This window comes from Morus notabilis, unplaced genomic scaffold, assembly GCF_000414095.1.
Source record: "Morus notabilis unplaced genomic scaffold, ASM41409v2 Scaffold467, whole genome shotgun sequence".
NCBI classification, from domain to species: Eukaryota; Viridiplantae; Streptophyta; class Magnoliopsida; order Rosales; family Moraceae; genus Morus; species Morus notabilis.
Window position 1 is genome coordinate 989,819 of NW_010361652.1, and position 20,837 is coordinate 1,010,655.

A 20,837-nucleotide genomic window follows, 5' to 3' on the forward strand; every position below is an offset into this window, starting at 1 on the left:
TTTGATTTTTTTTTTCTCCTATTAATTGCCCACAAAATAAAAATTGTGTCTTTTTTCTCTGTTTTGGTTACAATACAAATGGGAGCGTGTCCTATTGCATGTGTGTACTTGTCATTTTTAGTCATGTCTTTGTTGTCTTTCTAATTATCTCCTTTTGACTTTCACTTTGGTGCCGTCAGGCGTGGGGGCGTTGGAAATCTCAAATCAGAAAAAACATATAAAATATATGTCTTTTTTCTTTTTTTCAATTCGAGATATTGAAAATAGGTATAAGATATGGGAAACAAACACCAAAGACTTCGTATAACGTGTTATCATGTTTGCATTTATGAAAATTATTATATTAATTTAGGAAAGAGAAATGTGAAAATAATAATAATGATAATTAGAATAATAATTGAGACTAATTAATCACCCAAAAATGATAAATATTTATTAAATGGGTATACTATATAAAATATATATATACTCCAAAGCTCAACTATTCAACATTTGTCAACACGTGGCATTCAAGTAAATCAGGCATAAAGCGTGTGCGCTGAAGCCCAGCACACAACACAATGGGCTAATCCACCACCCGCCAGTTCATGAAGAAAAGTCAAGGGCTGCAATATCATAAATTGACTTGATTAATTCCAAGTTAAACACGCCTTAAGACTATCGGGACAAATGCAATGCATGTTGTCTCCTTTACTCTTATGCAAATTATTATAGCAAAGACAAATTTGCTTTTTTCTTTCCTTTTTGTTTTTTGTTTTCCTCTGGAAATAAATTTTGTTGGTGAAGATATTATCAAGGGAACATGATTGGTTTCCTATTATGTAGATCACCACATAATATATATATATATACATATATATATTTCATATGTATTTTACGCGTTCAATTGTGATTTTGAGGGGGAGGATCAAGGAGGAGGGACTGATTTCGAGAGCAAGAGAGACTACTATATATGATGATGAGTACATCAAGAATACTTGTAGGACAAGATTTTAGTACGGTAGCAAGACCAAAACTTAAAGGAATTGATGGGACCCGCACAAGTGGTGAAGCATGTGGTTTAATTCAATAAAACGCCCAAAATCTTACCAGTCCTTGACATATGAACAAAAAAACATGTCCTTAACGAGATGGCACTTACATTTATATAGGTGTTGCATAGCTGTCGACAGCTCATATCATAGTCAACATGCTTAATCGGTCTTGTTAAAATGCGAATTTATATGCTCTGATACTATAATACAGTTTAGAAAGTAATTGAAAAATTATTGCATCACCTTTCAATTGATTATAATGAATATATATATATATATAAAATACACAACTCTTAATACTATTAATTGGTAAGACATTATTTTTTTTAATTTTTTTCTAACATAATGAAATCAGCCTAAATCAAGGGATTGACTAAAAAGAAAGCATTATCAAATACATAAAATACATATATATATATATATATATATTGTAATCTACAAAATGGGAAACCAATCATGTTTCCGTGAGAGTTATCACTTAGACCATTTGTAATATAAATGTTAATCTCAATTATATATTTAATAACAAAAAGTATAATAGGGCATGTTATTTTTATTTGTATTTGTAGTCTAATGCATAATTAATGCTATTTAAAATGTTAAATCTATTTTTTTCTATCATCATTAAGGTTTGAAAGTTGTAAAAGTAGACTTGTAATTTTAAAATAATTTTAAATTTTAAAAATTACAATGATTAAATTAAAAATAAACATTTCAACTAATAGAAATTAAATATCAAATTTGTCATATACTATATTTCGTGAAAAATTTGTCACAAAGTATAGCATGTGAGAAATTTGACAATGTGAGAAATTTGACACAACAAATAGTATTTTATTGGAGGGTGTTTTTTACCATTAATTGTTAAATTTTTAATTGACACATTAATTATAATATTGTATTGGAGATACTCCTAGTTTATGTCACGCCCCGGAGCAGGGGTCGGTGACGTAGATGCTCGATTAGGAGTTAAACATGATTAAGAATAAAATAATAAAGAAATCTCCAAATGAGCCCCACTATTTTACTGAAAATAAATTACAAGAACATCTCAAGAGATGCTAAAACTCCCGCCTTTAACACTGTTTAGGGTTACACCCACAGGATCTATCCACAGGATCTTCAGTATTGTACATACATGAACATGTAAATAACATTACAAATTTACAGACATCAACCATAGTCTAGAAATCCAAATATCAGAGTTTACAGAATTTACAAATTCTTACATTCGTACACCAGGAGGATGAACACAATCATCTCTAAATCGGGTGGTAGCAACTCAGCTACTCCACTTTTCTCCTAGAGTCGCCTGGGAGGGGTTTAACATTTATAAAACAATAAAACGTGAGCGAAATGCCCAATAGGATATATTTTGAAATAACTTAATAAATAAATAAATAAATAAATAAAAAGATAAGCAAGTAAATAAATAAATAAATAAATAAATAAGATATTCAGTTTCAACACAACAACCGGAACCTCACATCCTTTTTCTCAAAGGAATATAATTGAAAATCTTCGTATTACAGGCATCAGCAAGTAATTTATACTATGATAAATTACTTACACAATCATGTGCACAAGCCTAATCACCCCCGGGCCGGATTTCGGGTTCTGCCCCAAGGATGCACTCTCCACATCCTATCTAGGCCATCAGCTGGTTTACCGATTCACAAGATCTCTTGTCTTAAGAAATCATTCATTAAACTTTATAAAATAGTTCATTATACTTCCAATAGCTAAAATCAAGCTATTGTTTTTAAACATGCTTTTCTTTCACAAACACACCCTTTTTTTGAAACATTTGGAAGACCAAAACTCTTTGAAAACAGGCTCACAAGGAAAGGGATAAGGAATCCTACCTCGTAAATACCAAACCTGTGGCTAGCCTTACTCTATTCTGGCTTTCGCTTCCTCAAGCCCCTCAATTCGAGTCCTTAGCTAGCACTGATACAAAATAACACTTTAGGATCCAATTCTCATTCCTAAAGCAATTCAATCTCAATTATATCCTTTAATTTCCTATTAGTGTGCCATAATTCAATTACCGGTTTCACAAACCATTTCATGTTTCAAATCATCATTCCAAGGGTTTTTAATCTCAAAACATGGATTACGGAAGCTAATCCATTCAGTCTAGGTCCTCAAATGAATGTAATTTGGGTCATCCTTGAAAACCGATGTCAAAACAAGGTTTTTCGACAAAACAGGGTCAAACCCAATGTACACCGGTCGACCGGTGACAGCGCAGTACAACACCACCGGTCGACCGGTAGTGTGCAATTTGATCGACTGCATAGGTCGACCGGTATGACCAATACAGTCCGGTCCAGTCGACCGCACATGTCGACTTGTGAAGAACAGCAGGGCGAGGAAAACTCGCAGAATCCGTCCAAAAACCTGTAATTTCAGTTCCAAATCGAAATATCTCAAAGGGAAACCACTAGATCCAGGCTCTAGGTACTGAATCAAGTCTAAAGAACCCAAGATCTCCTACCATGGTTTTACTCAAAATCCATCAAAATCCATTTTGAACCAAAATAGGTTTTCTAATATACAAAATCCAAGATTCAAGAGAGGGTTTTTCAAAAATCTTACCTCAATTCCTTCTCTTAACGTTGAAAACTTCTTTAAATCCTTTCTTGGTTCAAGATCCGGTTGATTTGAGATAAGAATGGAAGAGAGGGAGTGAGAGTGAGAAAGAGAGAGTATGCACGGGAAGGAAAGAAAGGAAAGAAAAAGGAAAAAGAAAAAGAAAAGAAAAGACAAGTGTCTAATATTTAAAATGACAGTTCAGAAATGTGCCTATACACACTTCTGGTTAAAAATGTAAATACTGAGAATATTTAAATACATTGAAATTATTCAACTTTACACGTCAGAAATATTTATTAATCAATAATCAATTAATTAAACCAGATTAGACACACTAATAAATCTTAATTACCTCAATTAATCTTATTTAATTCTTCAGGGTGTTACAGTTTACCACGGGAAAAAGAGGAAGAAAGAAGAAGATTTAGGAGTTTAGCGGAAAGATTTTATAAGGAATGAATTTGGTGAGAAATTTAAATCATTCAAAAATAAAAAATAAATAAATTTTCAATAATAATCTCCCCCAAGTTGGATTAGACTTAATTAGGCTATGTTGTCAAAATTATTTATGATCCCCCTAATTGAAGAAAACCAACAAAGTAAGTAAGAATAAATCAGTCATTATACTAATAAAATATTTTCTTTCCCTTTCTTTGTAGCTCTATACCAAAAAATTAGACCAAACACCATAAAAGATAAAATGTGAACCTTCCTTCCCTCTCCATTTTATTCACCTAAATTATCCATCTCTCTCTCCTATCAAACAAGGCTTTAATTTCCACCATAACATTAACACGGTTCCCTCATGCCCAATCTGCCAACTGTAGACTACTTTCTACTATACTACTTCTAACAAATCAATGTGAAACCTCTCTGCCCTCTAAGGAATCAGCTATACTAAAAGAAAACACAAACCATTTGCTGCAAGTCTACAATGTTAAGTAATGTGGGGGTGAGGGAGAGAGAGAGAGATTGGTGCTAACAACCGGTCTTGGTCTGACACGTGTTAAAGATGAGTATATAAACTATTGTCTCATTCACTTCGCGGATTTGAGTTTTCAATTCGAGTTGATATGTGATATTTTTTGAGAGTTTTTCACTGTAACAGAAAAAGTTAGATGTGATATTTTCTAAGAGTTTTTTACTGTAGAAACTTAAAATTGAAAACTCGAATCGGTGAAATAAACGAGGCCTATATGTGCTAGCTTAACCAAGTATTCATATATTGGCCAAGTTAGCAGTATCCAACCCCTCTTTGTGTCAAAGGGATTTTTTAGGCTCGTTCATTTACACAAACTCAAAAAAAATTTAAACTTAAGTTACAATTTTATTCGAGTTTATATTCTTTTATAAAATTTAAGTTTGAACTTGAGTTTGGGGTTAAAATTCCACCCATATACTATGTTAAAATTTTCCATTATCATAGAGTTTTTATTAATATCCAAATACAAATTCAAGTTTTGACCTACCCAAACATAAACTCAAATAGATTCTTAATTCAAATCATAACTCAAAATGTGCACATTCAAACACAAACTCAAATTAGAGTTTAAACTCAAATCATACTTAAATACACTTTAATTTAAATTAAGATCTGAACTCAAATCACACTCACTCAAAAAAATGCAAATGAATGATTCGTACAAAGGGCCATTAAGAAAATGGGCTTACCAGGTTTGATTACTACTTACAACCATTAAAACACATTACATTATGCGAATTATAGTAAGGTGGAAAAAGTAGGTAGTTCACCATTTGGAACCTTCCATTACAACGTTGCTAGAAGTGTGTAAATTTAATGAAATTTGATGAGAATCTGACGGTCGAAAATTGTACATGCTAGAGAATATTTTTTATGCTGTACCTTGTGGAAGAATTCTCTAATATAATAATGATTGATGGAAAATGAAACAATCTTATAGACAAAAAGAAAGTGAGATATTGTACAGTGTATATTGATAGGAATAGGAATTTGCATACCAAACTTCTGATTTCTTTTGAATAAGAAGGTTTTATTTTTTGTATTTAGATGCCTAAAAGGTAGACAGCTTGAATGCACTGCTGGGAGGTTCAGTGTGGGGACTTGGGACCTTCTTAGAATACTCGTTCAAGCCCCTTAAACAGCCAGTGCTTATCTTTCATTCTTCATTTTTTTTAAATATATATATCTATTTTTTTGATAAATATTAATAAAAGTGGTAAGTGATAACAAAACACTTTCAAAAGTTTGCTTTTGGATGTTTTCTTCCGTCCAACTTTGATCTTTCTGTATCCTTGCCCTTTTACTTTTCAGATGTAAAATATTATTATTAATTACAAAAGGAAAGGCCATTGGTTTTAATTAAAAGTATGATCATTTGAGTAATAACTGTGTATCAAAGATATTATGGTCTCTCATCCGTGGTGTTATTATACATGCATGATATGAAATGAATCATTTTACTACAGAAAGCTATAACTATATATGTTTTTATTCAATAAAAAGTTACTTGTTATTTTCTTTTATTTTGGCATCTTAATAATTCACTCTTACTGCTTATAGTTTTGCTTAGAAATAAACGTAATTAATAGTCTGTGGTTCTAATCCATTTAGTCTTCTCTTTTTACTTTGACTAATCAACTTCATTAAGTTTGGAAAATTAAGCATATTCTGCATTAGGATAAAGTTTCTTTTGTACCACTCACAACCTTCCAGGGTGAAGAACAAAAATGAAGGACTATTATATTATAATAAATAAAGCTGTCAATCAGATCCATCACAACTAGGAGTACAATAAATCTAGTTCCTTAGGGCATTATTTTATAAAGTTTAGAGAGCATCTTCTTAGAGTAGAGAAAGTAACAATGAAGCAAGCTAGAAAACACACACACCAAACAAACAAAAAAAACAAGAAAAAAAAGTAGGGTAGTATAGCAATAGCACCAAGGATGAGAAAAGAGTCTGTTTGGGTCAATTTTCAAAAGCAGAGGACAACAAAACTTGTGCTTTTCTTTTTCCTAGTTTCCCAACCATCATAAATACCCATCAAAATATCATACCGTGTCACATCGAAAGATCCCAGCCGTCCATTTAATCATACAAAAGCAGCAAAACTGGCTGGGGAGTGGATCCCAATTGTCCATTGATGGTGGGGCCCAACTGGGGTTTTCCCACTATAAATATCATCACATGCTTTGATTCAGCATCACTCACTCAAAGCAAACGCACTCAAAAGAATTGAGAAGAGTGAAAGAAAATCTCCCCTTCAAGCCTCAAGAATTAAACCCTTGAAGCTCAATAACTTTGGAGCTAAGAAACTTGGAAAAACAACAAGAGTTAAAAGAAGGAGATCATGGGGAGACAAGGAAAGTCGACATCTTCATTGTTTTCCTTGTGCAGCATTTTCAGTGCCTGCTTCTCAAGCAGCAGCAGAGATGACACAAACTCAGAGGAAGGAGTGTACATCAGAAGAAGAATATGTCCGAGCGATGAAGATAGAGGCGGCTGGATCGCGGAGCCTGGCATTGACCGCAAAGCGTCCGCCTTCATTGCCCGATTCTACGAAAGCCGTGTTTCCGATCCCGAGAGGCAAACTTTGGCCGTCTAATATTTTTAGCCCATGCATGAGTTGGAATATGGAGCCGAGCGCCCTTTACAAAACTGTAGTACTCATGATTCTATTAAGCCTGCAGCCTTATGCTTGCTTCCATAATTTTTTCGTTTTGTTATTCTCCTCTCTCTCTGTCTCTCTAATTTCTCTTGTAATTCACTCATGCATGCATTGAAGTTGCTGCGCATCTTAATTGTGATCATCTGTCGACTTACAATAACGCAATGCACACATAGTAATAACACGTTTTTTTTTTTTTTTTTATAGTTATTTTCATGTTCCGTTCTATTTTTTTCCCCTATCTATGAATTCCTAGTTCCTCCATTATCTAAAGATCAAATGGTATACCGATGCAATTAGAAAGTTCGAATATCATGTGAAACAAACACAGAAGTACATCAGCAGCTACGCAATTGTTTTGTCATATTAAAATAGCCGTTTAATATTAAGGTTCTTTTAATTTTTCTGACCTTCCTTAATCCGAAGGTTAAATGATAGTAATGCAGTTAGCTAGAAAGTTCAAGTATTATGCCAAACAAACACAGAATATGCTGAACAAAGAGTACTTGGTTGTGCAAGTTTTGTGACACTTCCTTCTTTTTCTAGTCGTTCCGCTCTGTTGATCGATGATAGTATAAGAGATCTGTAAATAATTGTACTTGTTTAGATCTTGAAAAAATTCTCAAACGAACGGCGAACAGACACGGCCGCGAAATTAGTTCCAGGGCTGGAGTTGCTATTGTGTTCATCATGGCAATGTCCAAAACATAAATATTCTTTATGCATAAAGAGTGTCACACTGTGATATTCACTACTTAATTTAGCTCTAAACCAAATAGTACCGATGTTACTGACAGGCTGATTCTACAGATGAATTTCATCAAAAGTACGGACATATTCATTGAGAATCAAACATAAGCAAAATAAGCAAATTATAAGTTCCTTTTTGTTTTTAAACTATATTCACCTGATCATCACCAGGAAAAAAAAAAAAAAAAGAAACAGGTCGCTTTTTCTTCAAATGGGATGTTATCAAAACATTAATGCTACAGAAGTAGGAGATGCGGTAAAGTAATGTACAAACACCATTGTTCTTTTCAAAAAATGTTCATATCTCTTGCAATCACGTTTTCTCCTTTTTGGCTTTATATTCCTATTCTTTCCATAAAATAATAATATATACTCTCTTTGAAAGATAACAAAGTGGTTTCACAATCCTAAGCTACTACAAATAAATGATTGCAGAAATGTTCCGAGCTAACATATTTTTGCACCACAAGTTCAATATCGTCCCCAATAAAACTACTTAAATATTCTGCAGTGGGGAAAATCACAAATTCCTCCCTCCCCCGAGTTCAAATAAAATTCGATTTCGAACCTTGGATTATCAAGATTTACTAAAAACGTACCCTTTAAATTGTCAATCCCTTTAAAAACCCCTCCCTTCTTACACCTTTTAGTTTATCTTGAAAAATCCTTTTCTTCATGAAAAACTATTTCTAACCTCATCTCAAGTAATCACCATGTTCAAATTTGAATGAATCCCTCACAGGGCTGAAAATTTTTAAGAGCTTGACAATTTGAGTTGAGGGTAATTTTTATAAATTCTTAAGAATGCAATGATTGCATTTGATCACTTTAAACTTGGGGGAAAACTTTTGTAAATTTTCCTTATTTAAAAGACCTTTGTAAGAATGCGTTGTTTCACTGTCTATAAGACTTTGAAACTCCTAATTTCTGATTAGATGAAATTATATATACTTATCTCTTTAACTCACTCGATGATTTTATAAAATCTTTTCATCTAAGATAAGAAACTTTGTATATCTGTGTAATAGTCTAGCATATATATTGTATGAGGAAAATTTCTTAACATCCTTGAAATTTGAATGCCGGTATAATAACTGAAATAATGAGTTATATTCCAAGTGTGTTACTTACTACATACTTAAAAGATCAATGTACTGCAAAGCACACTGAACCACAGATAGTATAGGAAAGAAATCTGATGGGGACTCCAAATTCTATATACCAAAATGAACTGATTTTTTCTGTCTTAGGCATTAGAATGTGACTAAGGAACCCAATGCTTATGATGTAATGTTGTCCAACTCATGGCTGGCGACTCCTTGAAAAAGGTGACCGCTCTTAAGTCTTAGCTAGCCTATATATGAAAATTTCATATATCGTCATTATATATAGACTTTTTGCCTACCCATTTGCTAATTTTATTATGTTATATAATAAATATGATTCTTGACAATATATAGTTTCATTCCTTCTCTCTCCATCTTTGCCTTTTAAGTGACACCCATCAGAGTCACCGTAGAGACCAAGCTAAAAACTCCTTTTGCAATAGCTAATTAGCAACACTCAACTTAGAAGGACAACCATCTAAATCTAAATGGGTTTCTTTTTATTTTTTTCCCTCTTTGAGATGCCCTCTTTTTTTTTATGTTCCTGTTGGCCATAAAACAAGTGATGGTCTCTTTGTCCACTTTTTAGCTCTCTATGACTATGCTATAACTACTATTTACTTGATATTTGTGGGACCTACATTTTACATCTTTAGTTTTTTTTTGTTAAGTAATATTTGCATCTTTAGTTCAATCAAATAAAAAACTTAACACCTCTTAACATGAAGCTTGAGATTCGCTCAATGCCCATTCCATTGGGATAACTAAGCAAGAGAATCGGAAGATTCCGCAGAGAATTCATTGAAATTTTTATCCAAGTTTAACTTGGTTCATTTTCATTTCATAGCTTAACATTTTCTTCTCTCTTTTTTTATTTTTATTTTTTATCTTTGGGTATGGATTGAATTTTCAACTTGACCAAAATTTATAGTTTGTTAAGACACTTGAGACACTTGCAAAACATGCAATGCAATAAATTAGATTGAGATTATCTGGATTTTAGTGTTTTAAACCAATCACAAGATGCCACGTCATTTAATGAACTCAAAACAATAAAAACATGACTATTTTTTAAATTATGTTGTAAAATGCGATTAATTAAACATTATTTGAGACATCAAAAATTGTTTAAGAATCTGAGTCCTAATGAATTAAAAGCATTAAACTGTTTAAATGATCGATCATTAATATTTTACAAAGAAAATATCATATTTATGTTGAAATCTATGAACGTAAATATGATCTGCAATTATGTGTCAAACATTGAGGTTTCAAAACTTTGTGGGTATACAGTTATAATAAATTGTTCAAATCTTTTAAAATGCCTCGTAAATATGCCTCATAAATAGTCCATAGGATCGTGTTTTTTGCCCTTCAATTGCATGCAACACAATCATACTGCATTAACTCTCTTTTTAAGTAATTTGGTTCTCTCTATGATTATTTTTCTTTGTGAGTTTGATGCATATATCCTCTAGTACTATTACAAGCCATTATATTTTCCAGTTTAGGCATGAAATTGAATTGCACAGTTATGAACTAATTAGAATTGATTTTTCATATTAAGTGAAATCTAATTAGATAGAATATGATATAACAATGCCCTTCCAAGTATGCCACTTCTTAAATAGTTCTATAATGATATTGATCAGAGGCTAATGCTACGTCGGATTGGTGAGACTTCTTTGCATAAAAGTCTCATTTTAGGGGTTGTTCTTTTGCATTTTTGAGTTATGGTGATTTGAGTGATGATTTTGAGTTGAGTTTGAGTTATAACTTGAGTTGAAATTGTAACTTGAGTTTGTGTTTGGATGTGCACATTTGAGTTATGATTTGAATTGAGAATCTTTTTGAGTTTGTGTTTGGGTGGGTCAAAACTTAAATTTGTATTTAGATAGTATTTTAATAAAAACTCAATGGTGATGAAAAATTTTAATAGGGTATATGGGTGGGGTTTTATTCGCCTTTTCATTGTGAATGCATAGAAAAAAAAATTATCTCAATTAGAATTAAAACGAAAAAGTTATGGCATTTTTAAGAATAGAAAAAATATCGTTCATTAATTTGAGTTCGAGTTTCTGAACTCGAGTTGAAGGGAAAACTTGAACTCGAGTTTAGTCCCAAACTCGAGTTCAAACTCAAATTTTACAAAAGAATATGAATTTAAATAAAGTTGTAACTCGAGTTCAAACTTTTTTTGAGTTTTATTCCAAAAGAACAATCCCTTAGTGTTCTGGGAAAAGTGAACTTGAAGAGCAAATGGCATGTTCTTTTGGAGTGTGACTTGAGTGTAATTCTTGAGTTAAATTTGAGTTATAACTTGAGTTGAAGTTGTAACTTGAGTTTGTGTTTGGTTGTGTACATTTGAGTTATAGTTTGAGATAAGAATCTTTTTGAGTTTGTGTTTGAGTGAGTCAAAACTTGAATTTGTATTTAGATAGTATTTTAATAAAAACTCAATGGTGATGAAAAATTTTAATAGGGTATATGGGTGAGATTTTATTCATCTTTTCGTTATCAACGCATAGAAAAAAAATCATCTCAATCAAGATTAAAACGAAAAAGTTATTACATTTTTAAGAATAGAAAAAATATTGTTCATTAATTTGAGTTCGAGTTTCTGCACTCGAATTGAAGGGAAAACTTGAACTCGAGTTTAAACTCGAGTTCAACTTAAAAGAACATGAACTTGAATAAAGTTATAACTCGAATTGTATTTTTTTTTTAGTTTTTGAGGCTGTCGAACAAGGCCTTAGTGTTCTGGGAAAAGTGAACTTGAAGAGCAAATAGCCAATATCACATGTGTAGTAAACTAGTGAAAATTTCATTTTTCTTGACCACCTTACAAATCTCAGCTCTATTATTTTTCGATACGCTTGACTAAAGATTGATGGCAGGGGATGAAATTGGTAAAGGAGGATGAAACAAAAAGGCCTCGTTCACTTCGCCGATTACAATTTGTGATTTGAGTTGAGTGCATAGATTGAAGTTACAATTCCAATTGGAATTAAAAGTGAAATCAAAGTTAGTGTTTAGGAGTGCAAATGGTGATTCAAACCTTCCTCTCAATTCAAGTTATGAGTGTCCACTTCACCAATTTCACAATTCCAACCACCACCCCCCATTCAAGTTGGGAAATGAAAAAAAAAAAGAAAAAAACTAGAAAACACGGAAATTAAAAAAAAAATGCACACGACCAATTCGTAATAATGAATATATAATGCACAAAAATCCAAAAATGCATATGCTTGAATTGGCCACTACAATCCAACAGAACCTGTTACAAAACAAATATATCATACATGATAACTGATATGTGTTTATTTAGCGATTGTTATTTTCACCATGAGCCTGCCACATAGTTCTCGCTATTTCATCCCTCATAAGACCCATCTCCTTTCGACTCGCGGTGTTTCTTGGTCCTTTCGTACTCCAATCTGGGTTATGATTTTGATTGACATCCTCATCCGCGTTCAAGGGGTCAATTTCAATTACCGGTACACCATCTTGTAAGTATTGATTTATGAAGCTGTCATCATGTTGATACATGCGTATGAAGTTATGTATCACAACGCAAGCAATAGGTATTCTCGCTTGTTTCTGCATCGGGTAATTGTTGATTATCTTTAGAATGCGGAACCTCACTTTCCACACCCCGAATGTCCGCTCGATATAATTCCTAAGCGACGAATGGGTGTAGTTAAATAACTCCCGCTCACTTCGAGGTCAACCTCGGCGTGCCCTATACTCTTGCAAGTGGTACGTACAACCACAATAAGAGTTAGGAAACAACCTGTATTTGCATAACTGCAGTCTACTAAATAAAATTTTCCTACATTGTGGGAGCAAAAAATGTTTTAGCAGACTTGTAACAACTTTTCAAACCCACACAGATTCAAATTTATGCATATTACCCATTTTAAGATTTCTGTGTACCTACTGGAGGGACAAGGAATTTCTTTGCTAGCGTTTCAAGTGCTAATTCAAGAACTCGTGCGTCGTGCGTGGAACCCTCCCACCCGGCAAGCATATACGTGAACTTCATGTCGAAGGAACACACTCCCAAAACATTTTGTGAGTTAAATCCCTTCCTATTTCTCCAGACCTCTGCATTTTCTGGCGGCGGTACTCAGGGAATGTGCGTTCCGTCGAGCACGCCAACACAGTTCTGCGACAAATAGAAGGAACATTATTATGAATCTCAAAATATTGCGTTATTATAATGTTAAATACGAACAAGAATAAAAAGGAGAGATATGCCTTACATCAAATCAAAGTTTGTACTTGTTTCCACTTGCCTCAATAAGTGGATCGATGCAGTTAAAGTCAAGTGGCTTAATAAAATCATGCCGCAAACGATATATGGCATTCAACACTACCATGAAGTACTTTAAAATTGTAGCCCCCGAGTGTTGCCATTGATGTTGTGTCTCTCTATTACTTTCACTTTGGCAAACAATTGTCAAGAAAATGATCAATTGCTCATCAACGCTCATATTTCTAGTACTCCTCAATAAATTCTTTTGTTCGAGTAACCAACTCAGTCGCCTAAAGCAATCGCTGCCCATCCTAATCTTATTGTATATAACCATCTCGTGTCCATTTAACAAATCACTTAGCCGTTGCGTACATGTGTAGTGGCTATTATTCCTAAGAGTCGGAAGTGGATGTTCCAAGTACGCCAAATAGAATACCGCAACAGCGGCTGCTCCAAGAATGTAGTCATCATCAGAGTCATATTCGGGTGGACCATTGTTTCTCACGTTTGATGGTCCGCCACTCCACATTCTGTCTGCCAATACAATTCATAATATACACACTAATATTTGGTATATGGAATGAACAATGTTATATTATATAATGGTACATAATCAATTATGCATAACATAAAATTAACGTTTTAAATCAAAGTCTACAATGCAACATGAAACACACTCACAAACTTAACACGCTATCTAAAGCTGGTGTCAAATTGAAATGAAAAATAATCGTTCCATATAAGAAACAAAGACACTACATCACAATCAAATGGAAAAAGAAATCACGCTTAAAAAATGAACACTCAACTTAAATCTCATCACTTCTGGTTCCTCCAAAGGGGCCGGGTAGGGGTGGGAATTGGGGGTTCACAAATAATAGTGGGAAATTTTGGAAGTTAGGAAGGGATTGTTGGCCAGTAGGAGTAGGTTGTTGGAAAGAAGGTTGTGGTGGGTTAAAATTAGAGGGTACTTAGGGAAAAGGAGGCTGCTGTTGTGCGAAGTTTTAGACTGGTGGGCGAAAATGTCCAGGCGAACCCATATATGGTGGAGCGGAGTTCGTATAATATGGAAATTATTGTTGCACGTTGGGTCCTGGATTATTTGGTATGGTTTTCAATGTTCTCAATGCGTAAAACAACCTTTGACTCTCATTCATGCTAAGAACATCTCTTGACAATTAGGGTTCCAATTTATATACTCCATGAACAACACGCTTTGTTCATCGTCCAGTAACATCTCACTAATAACTGTCTGACACTTCTGGAACGTTGTACGCTGGGATTCCACGCGCTGAGAAGCACCTGAACTTGTATCTCGACTATTCTGTCGCTCATTCAGTGTAGTGGCAATACTTTTCAAAATAGATTTTGCCTTGGGATCCTCACCCCGTGCTCCACTTTTGCTATTGTACTTCGATATATGTCGAGATGACGAGGCCATGTTCAGGGGACGAGTTGATAAGTTTAAAGCACCTCTCATTGTGTTGACAAATGCTTCCTTACCCTCTAGAGGTTGCGAATTGCCGCCCTCAACTTCATGCTCCCCTACTAGCGGCTAAGACACGTCACCTTCCTCATCATTCTCATCCAAACCCGCTTTAAATGCACCGCGAGCACGCCTACTAGCTAACGCTTCGTAGTAGAGCTCATAGTTCTTAAGGGGATACTTGCTTGCACGCTTCACCCACTTGTGTGTCTATTGAACACATAACAACCACATTTGAGCATATGATTAACAATGGAAAACCACCCAACCTTGAAGGCAAATGAAAAAGGACATCTATTCCATACTTGTACAAGTACGAAAAAATATGAGATTGCCCAATAAATATATAAATATATATATATATATATCTTTATATGTATGCATATATATACATAAATCTTTTCATGTCTGACTACTTTACACAAACAAATTCATCAACAAAGGTTATTGTCATGTCTAATATCTGCCAACCACAAATTGTCTCTAACCAATTAGCAATCTCTTGTAGTTTAAACTGAAAAAAAAAGAAAAAAAAAGGAGAGAAATATTCTTCTTTTAGCTTTGCAGCCTTCCAAATATTTCAAAGGAATTCGTTCCCAATCTTGCATTATATGTAAGAACCAAAGCATATAAAAATGCTCCCCATCACAATTTCGGAGCTCTGAATAAAGTTTAGTTTCTTTTTTTGCCAAGTCTAGAAATGAGCAATATTAGGAAAAGCATATAACCTCGCAGAAATCATTCCGTCATGAAAGAAAAAACATATAACAAATGAAATTATGGAGTAAGTATGCCATATACTAACCTTACAGAAATTATTCCAATACTCGTCAGTGCAAGTTGGGGTATTCTTGATTGGATCCCATCCTAGTCCAGTGTTTGTGCAGAAGGCGAGCTCCGCGTTAAATTTTTTCTTCAGTCATTCCTTTGCCTCGTTAACGCGCCCTAGAGGAATAGGTGATGAAAAAAGTGGGGACAAATCTTTCGCCCATTGTTCCCAACCCGCCGATTCAGGTTGACGGCCCCTGTTGTTTTTGTTGTAGTCCGCAAGTTGCTTCAAAATCGTAGTTTTTTGTTTCTTAGACCAATAGAAGGTCACGTCATCCTCACTCCGTCGTGAAATCTAATACATACAACCAAGACCACCAACCACGAGAACAAAGAGACATATGCCACGACAAAGAAGAATGGATGTTTAAAGCAAAACATGTCAGCTCATTTGAGAACAAAGAAGAAAGAGGATTAAAGTACATAACCGTTTGATTGGCTCAGATTTGGTTATACTTGTATCATCACAGTTTCAAAGCATTATCCTCCTGGGATGTCACTTATGCTACCAAACCACATAGTAATAGGCCAGGGATTTAAAAGCATAGGTCATAATGCAATAACAAACGACAACATATGACATTCAATCCAAACAAACCTCATTACATGCAGTAGCAACTGACAATTGCCATACACTAAGAGGATATCGCTACAACGAAACTGATATGCCAAAAAAATCATCACTGCCAAAGTACTAAATCCAATAAGAACAAAGAGTTCATCTGCACAACATATATGTACAAATGGAGTAATATTAGCACCGGTGACATGGTATGAGCATTATTGGAATATTCAGCAAGCCGTATCTAATATGTCTAACAGATATGCATGTATATCTCCATAGTCGGTCAACTGATAAAAGTGAAGGAAGAGATATGGTTGCACAGATTCATTGCTTTACCGATATACCTTAGGGAACAACATCAAACTATCATTGTCATGGGAAACTAACTCGCTTTGTTTTTTTCTTTTTATCCAAACACAGGAGTTCACAAAAAGAGAATTCTAATTTCAAGCTCAGTACCATTTTTTTCCTCTTACCAAAGTAGACTTCACCAGTTTGTATTTTCTTTTCTTTATCGAAGAACATCACTTATAGTTTAACATTGATTTATCTTCTGCCTTACATTTCAGTTTTCTTCCGAGTCCATAGTATGTTTATATAGATAGGTAAAAATATGAACCATGCAAATCAATGTTACAAAGATGTTCAATTTTGTGGTTACGGAAGATTGTGTTGTAGGTTAGATATAGCAACATTAACACCGAAAACAACAACGAACATGGCTGGAAACCAATTCTTAAGGGATCTAGTCGATTAATGTATTATGCAACTAGTTCTCGCTACAAATCGTTTCAACGGAAGAATTGTGGATGAAAATAGAAAAACAAAGAGAAAGGGTCTGCAAATTTACCGAGTTGGATCCGGTGGATGAATGTGGGTGCTCTTCTAGCAAAAACCCCAATTTAGATGACGATGCCCTACCAAAATTTCTCCGCCACCGACACCACTACGGAAAAAACTCAACTGATTACGGCAGTGCAGAGGATTACGTCGCCGGTTGCGGGTACATCTACCCAAAAGAACTGCTAACGGCGGTCGTCGAGGACTGCGTTTCCTAGCTATTTTTGCCGTTTTGGGTAGAAGGAAGAAGCCAGAAAAGGTTCCTCCCTCATAAGAAGAAACAGACCTGGGAATATGATTCACCATCAGAGGGGAAAAATTTTTCAATTCTGAGCGAATCTCTGTGAACAATGGGAGTCGAGAGAGGAGAGAGCAGCTTCTCAAAAGAGGAGAAAGAGAGTAATGGTCAGGAGCACAGGGGAATCTGGAGGAAAAAGTCGAGACCATCACATGAAGGGGAACTGTGGAGAAAGGTTTGAGTTAATGGGAATTGAAGGGGTAGTTGAATTCCAATCTGCAGGAGTAAATTCAAGTTGTAACTCGAATTTGATTTCGAGTTGAGGCTGCCGAACGCCAACTTAGGCCGAGCTCACAATTTGAGTTGGGCTGATTCGAGCCCTATCCACAAAACGAACACCCCCTAAATTAATCAAATCCCATCTTAGTATTTCTCTTGATTTTGTTTATGTAGTACAAATTTTTTCAACTTCTGCTTTATTTGCCTTGGAGCTTGTTTGTAATACAAATTTCTCTTTGAAAAACTTATGCAAAATTTAAGAGAGAAAATCCCAAATTGAAAAAGAAATTAAACTGTTCCTCTTCAAAATCTCTATATAAAGGGGTTGAGGTTGCCTTTTTAAGTTGAGAGTCCGTTTAGTTTACTGATTTCATTTTTACTTCGAGTTAAGATGTGATTTTATGTGAGAGCCTTTTACTGTAGTAAAAAAGTTAGATATGACTATTTATGAGAGCTTTTTACGGTAATAAAACTCAAATTCTAAACTCAAATCAGTGAAATGAATAAGACATCAGTTTGCTTAAATTAGACCTCCTCATGGGTTTAAATGAACAATAAAGAGAGTAAGTAATATGAGATGGAGACTATTCAAAAATAAGGGCAATATCATCCTTTTAAATGGTTTGAGAGAAAGCGGTATTAGATAAATAATTAGACCTTAAAAATGATATTGATGAATAACCAAACGTTGAAGCCGCTAGATCTTTCCATACGCCGTCTCCTTCTGGGTAAAGCATCCAATGCAAGAGAGGGGGCTTGAGAATTCTGCTCGTGCTTCAAAATTCCAATCAGAAAATATCAAACTTTCTTTTGCTTTTTTTTTTCTTTTTTCTTTTTTTTGCTCTTTTAGCGTGAGGGAAGCCAAATGCAGGTACAATACTCTGAAAAATTCTAAATAGCCTATGATATAAGAAGTAATTGGTATTGGTAAATGATCAATTTATTCATTTCACATATTTAAGTTTTTAATTCAAATTGAGATTTAATATTTTTTAAAAATTTTTTACTGTAATAAAAAAAATTATATATGATATTTTTTAAAAAAATTTTATTATAAAAATTTAAAATTTAAAATTCAAATGGGTGAAATAAATAAAATAATTATAATTTCTCATTTTGATCCCACGTGTCCTTTCCATTGACCACCAATATATGATGCAAGGTTGCACGGAATGGCGTATAGGATCAATTACTCCTCCCTCCCTGCTTTTTGGCCAGAGGCCGAATATTGACGGATTTAGCATTTGAATTCAGTAGGGCACATTTAAGAATAAAAATTATAGCAAAATCAAGAAAAAGTTGGCCAGGGAGACGGATCTAGGATTTGAATTCACTAGGGCACAATTAAGAATAAAAATATAGTAAAATCAAGTAAACGTTATTATTTGATGATGTCTTTCTAGCGACAAGTTTTAAAAATTTAGCCATGAAAATTTCATCGTTAAAAGAAAATATTTTTTTGCTATAATTTTTTTTTTTACTTTTAGTGACAATTTTTTTAATAACATGATGATTTTTAGCGACGAAAAATATCATCGTTAAAGATTCTTTTTCTTCTAGTGTTTGTGAAAGTTGGAGAAGAAAAAAATAGAGAGTGAATAAAAGAAAAGAAAAATTAAGGATGAACAGAGAATGAAGGAATAAATAAATAGGAAAAATAAAAATAATAGTTTAAAATAAAATAAAAAGGAGAGAAAAGGTTTTGCATGTGAGCAAAATTAAAAAAAAAAAAAAAGTATTGTTTAAAAATGAAAGGAACATGGAGTGAAAATTACCTGGGACTTTGACACGTAGATCTAAATACAAGCCCATGATATACACTCCTTAAAATGTGGACTAATCAATATTAAAGGGGCACAACACAAAAACTGAATTAAATTAGCTCTTGTGTTATATTAGTATAACGAATTTTGATTTTTGCAATGGGGGCATGTGCCCCTATTGGTCCTTAACTGCCTCCATGAAAGGAGGTGATAGAGAGGACGGTACCCACAACACATCCAAGCTTATTGGGCATCAAGGTGTACCAATATGGTGCCGTGGAATTCGAAGAGGAGAGTTCAAAGAGGACTTTCAAGGTGAACGGGTAAAGACTCGGGCACTATTGGGGAGGGAACTCAAGTGTTTTATTCTCATTTTCGTTGTAGAACTTCTTATACTTCTTCAAGTCCATGTCAAGTTGATTGAGTTCTTCATCTTCAGTGTTTGGCTCATTGGCTTCACCTTCTTAGATTGAAGCCCTCAATGCTATTCCCTTCTTCTTCTTCTTGTCTTCCTCTTCTTTATCTTTCTTGCGAGAAAGCTCATAAGTCATCAAGAATCCAATCAACTCGTCAAGTGAAATTATTGAGAGATTCTTCATCTCTTTTAAAGTGGCTCTCTTGACATTCCAAGACTTTAGTAGGGATCGTACAATTTTGCTCACCAATTCACTTTCCTTGAAAGGTCTATCAAGAGAGTTCAAACCATTAATAATATCGGTGAATTTAATGTACATAGAAGTAATAGATTTATTATCATTCATTTCAAACATCTCATAAGCACGAATAAGATGATTAATCTTAGTCTCCTTAACGTGGTTGGTTTCCTCATGAACTATTTCTAGTGTGTGCCATATAGCTTGTGCGGACTTTTCCCCTTTGTCTGATTCCATCAGGTTTTTTAACAGAAATACATATAAATTTCTCATGAAATTTGCTATTTGTGTCAACATGCCCAATGAACTTCAAAATGTACCTATTGTGTCCTCCAAATTATGAAATGTCTTTCATCTTTCCCCATCCATTTTGATTTTGCCAATTCTTTTAAACAAAAATATTGATATGACCATTAAATTATTGATTAGGTATTGATATTTGGGGTTTATTGAATGTGTTTCCCTCTAAAAACATTAGTTAGGCACCAATTTTCAAAACATAAAGAAGAAAAAAAATGAAGAACAAATCTGTGCAAAATAATGAGTTTGTTAATTTTTTAGATTTTTTTTCTATTTTTTGTTGGAATGGGTATTTTAAATTAATAGGTTTCTTAATATAAAGGATAGATTTTTCCTTGAATTTTGTATTATGTATTTGTCTTTTTTTTTTATGGTAATATTTTTCCTTTTAAGTTTTGTTAAGTTAATGGATTTCTTAAAGTCTGTATTGAATTCTCTCTCAAAAAAAAAAAAAAAAAAAAAAAAAAAAAAACAAAACCCTAAGGGTTT

General features: G+C 33.8%; 1 protein-coding gene across 1 annotated transcript; it reads right to left on the reverse strand.

Annotated features, from left to right (window-relative positions):
• Window positions 1–19,859: 19,859 nt before the first annotated feature.
• Window positions 19,860–20,285, reverse strand: LOC112092047. The gene has a single exon (XM_024167199.1). The coding sequence runs from the start codon at window positions 20,283–20,285 to the stop codon at window positions 19,860–19,862; it is 426 nt and encodes a 141-aa protein (XP_024022967.1).
• Between the last annotated feature and the right edge of the window lie 552 nt (window positions 20,286–20,837).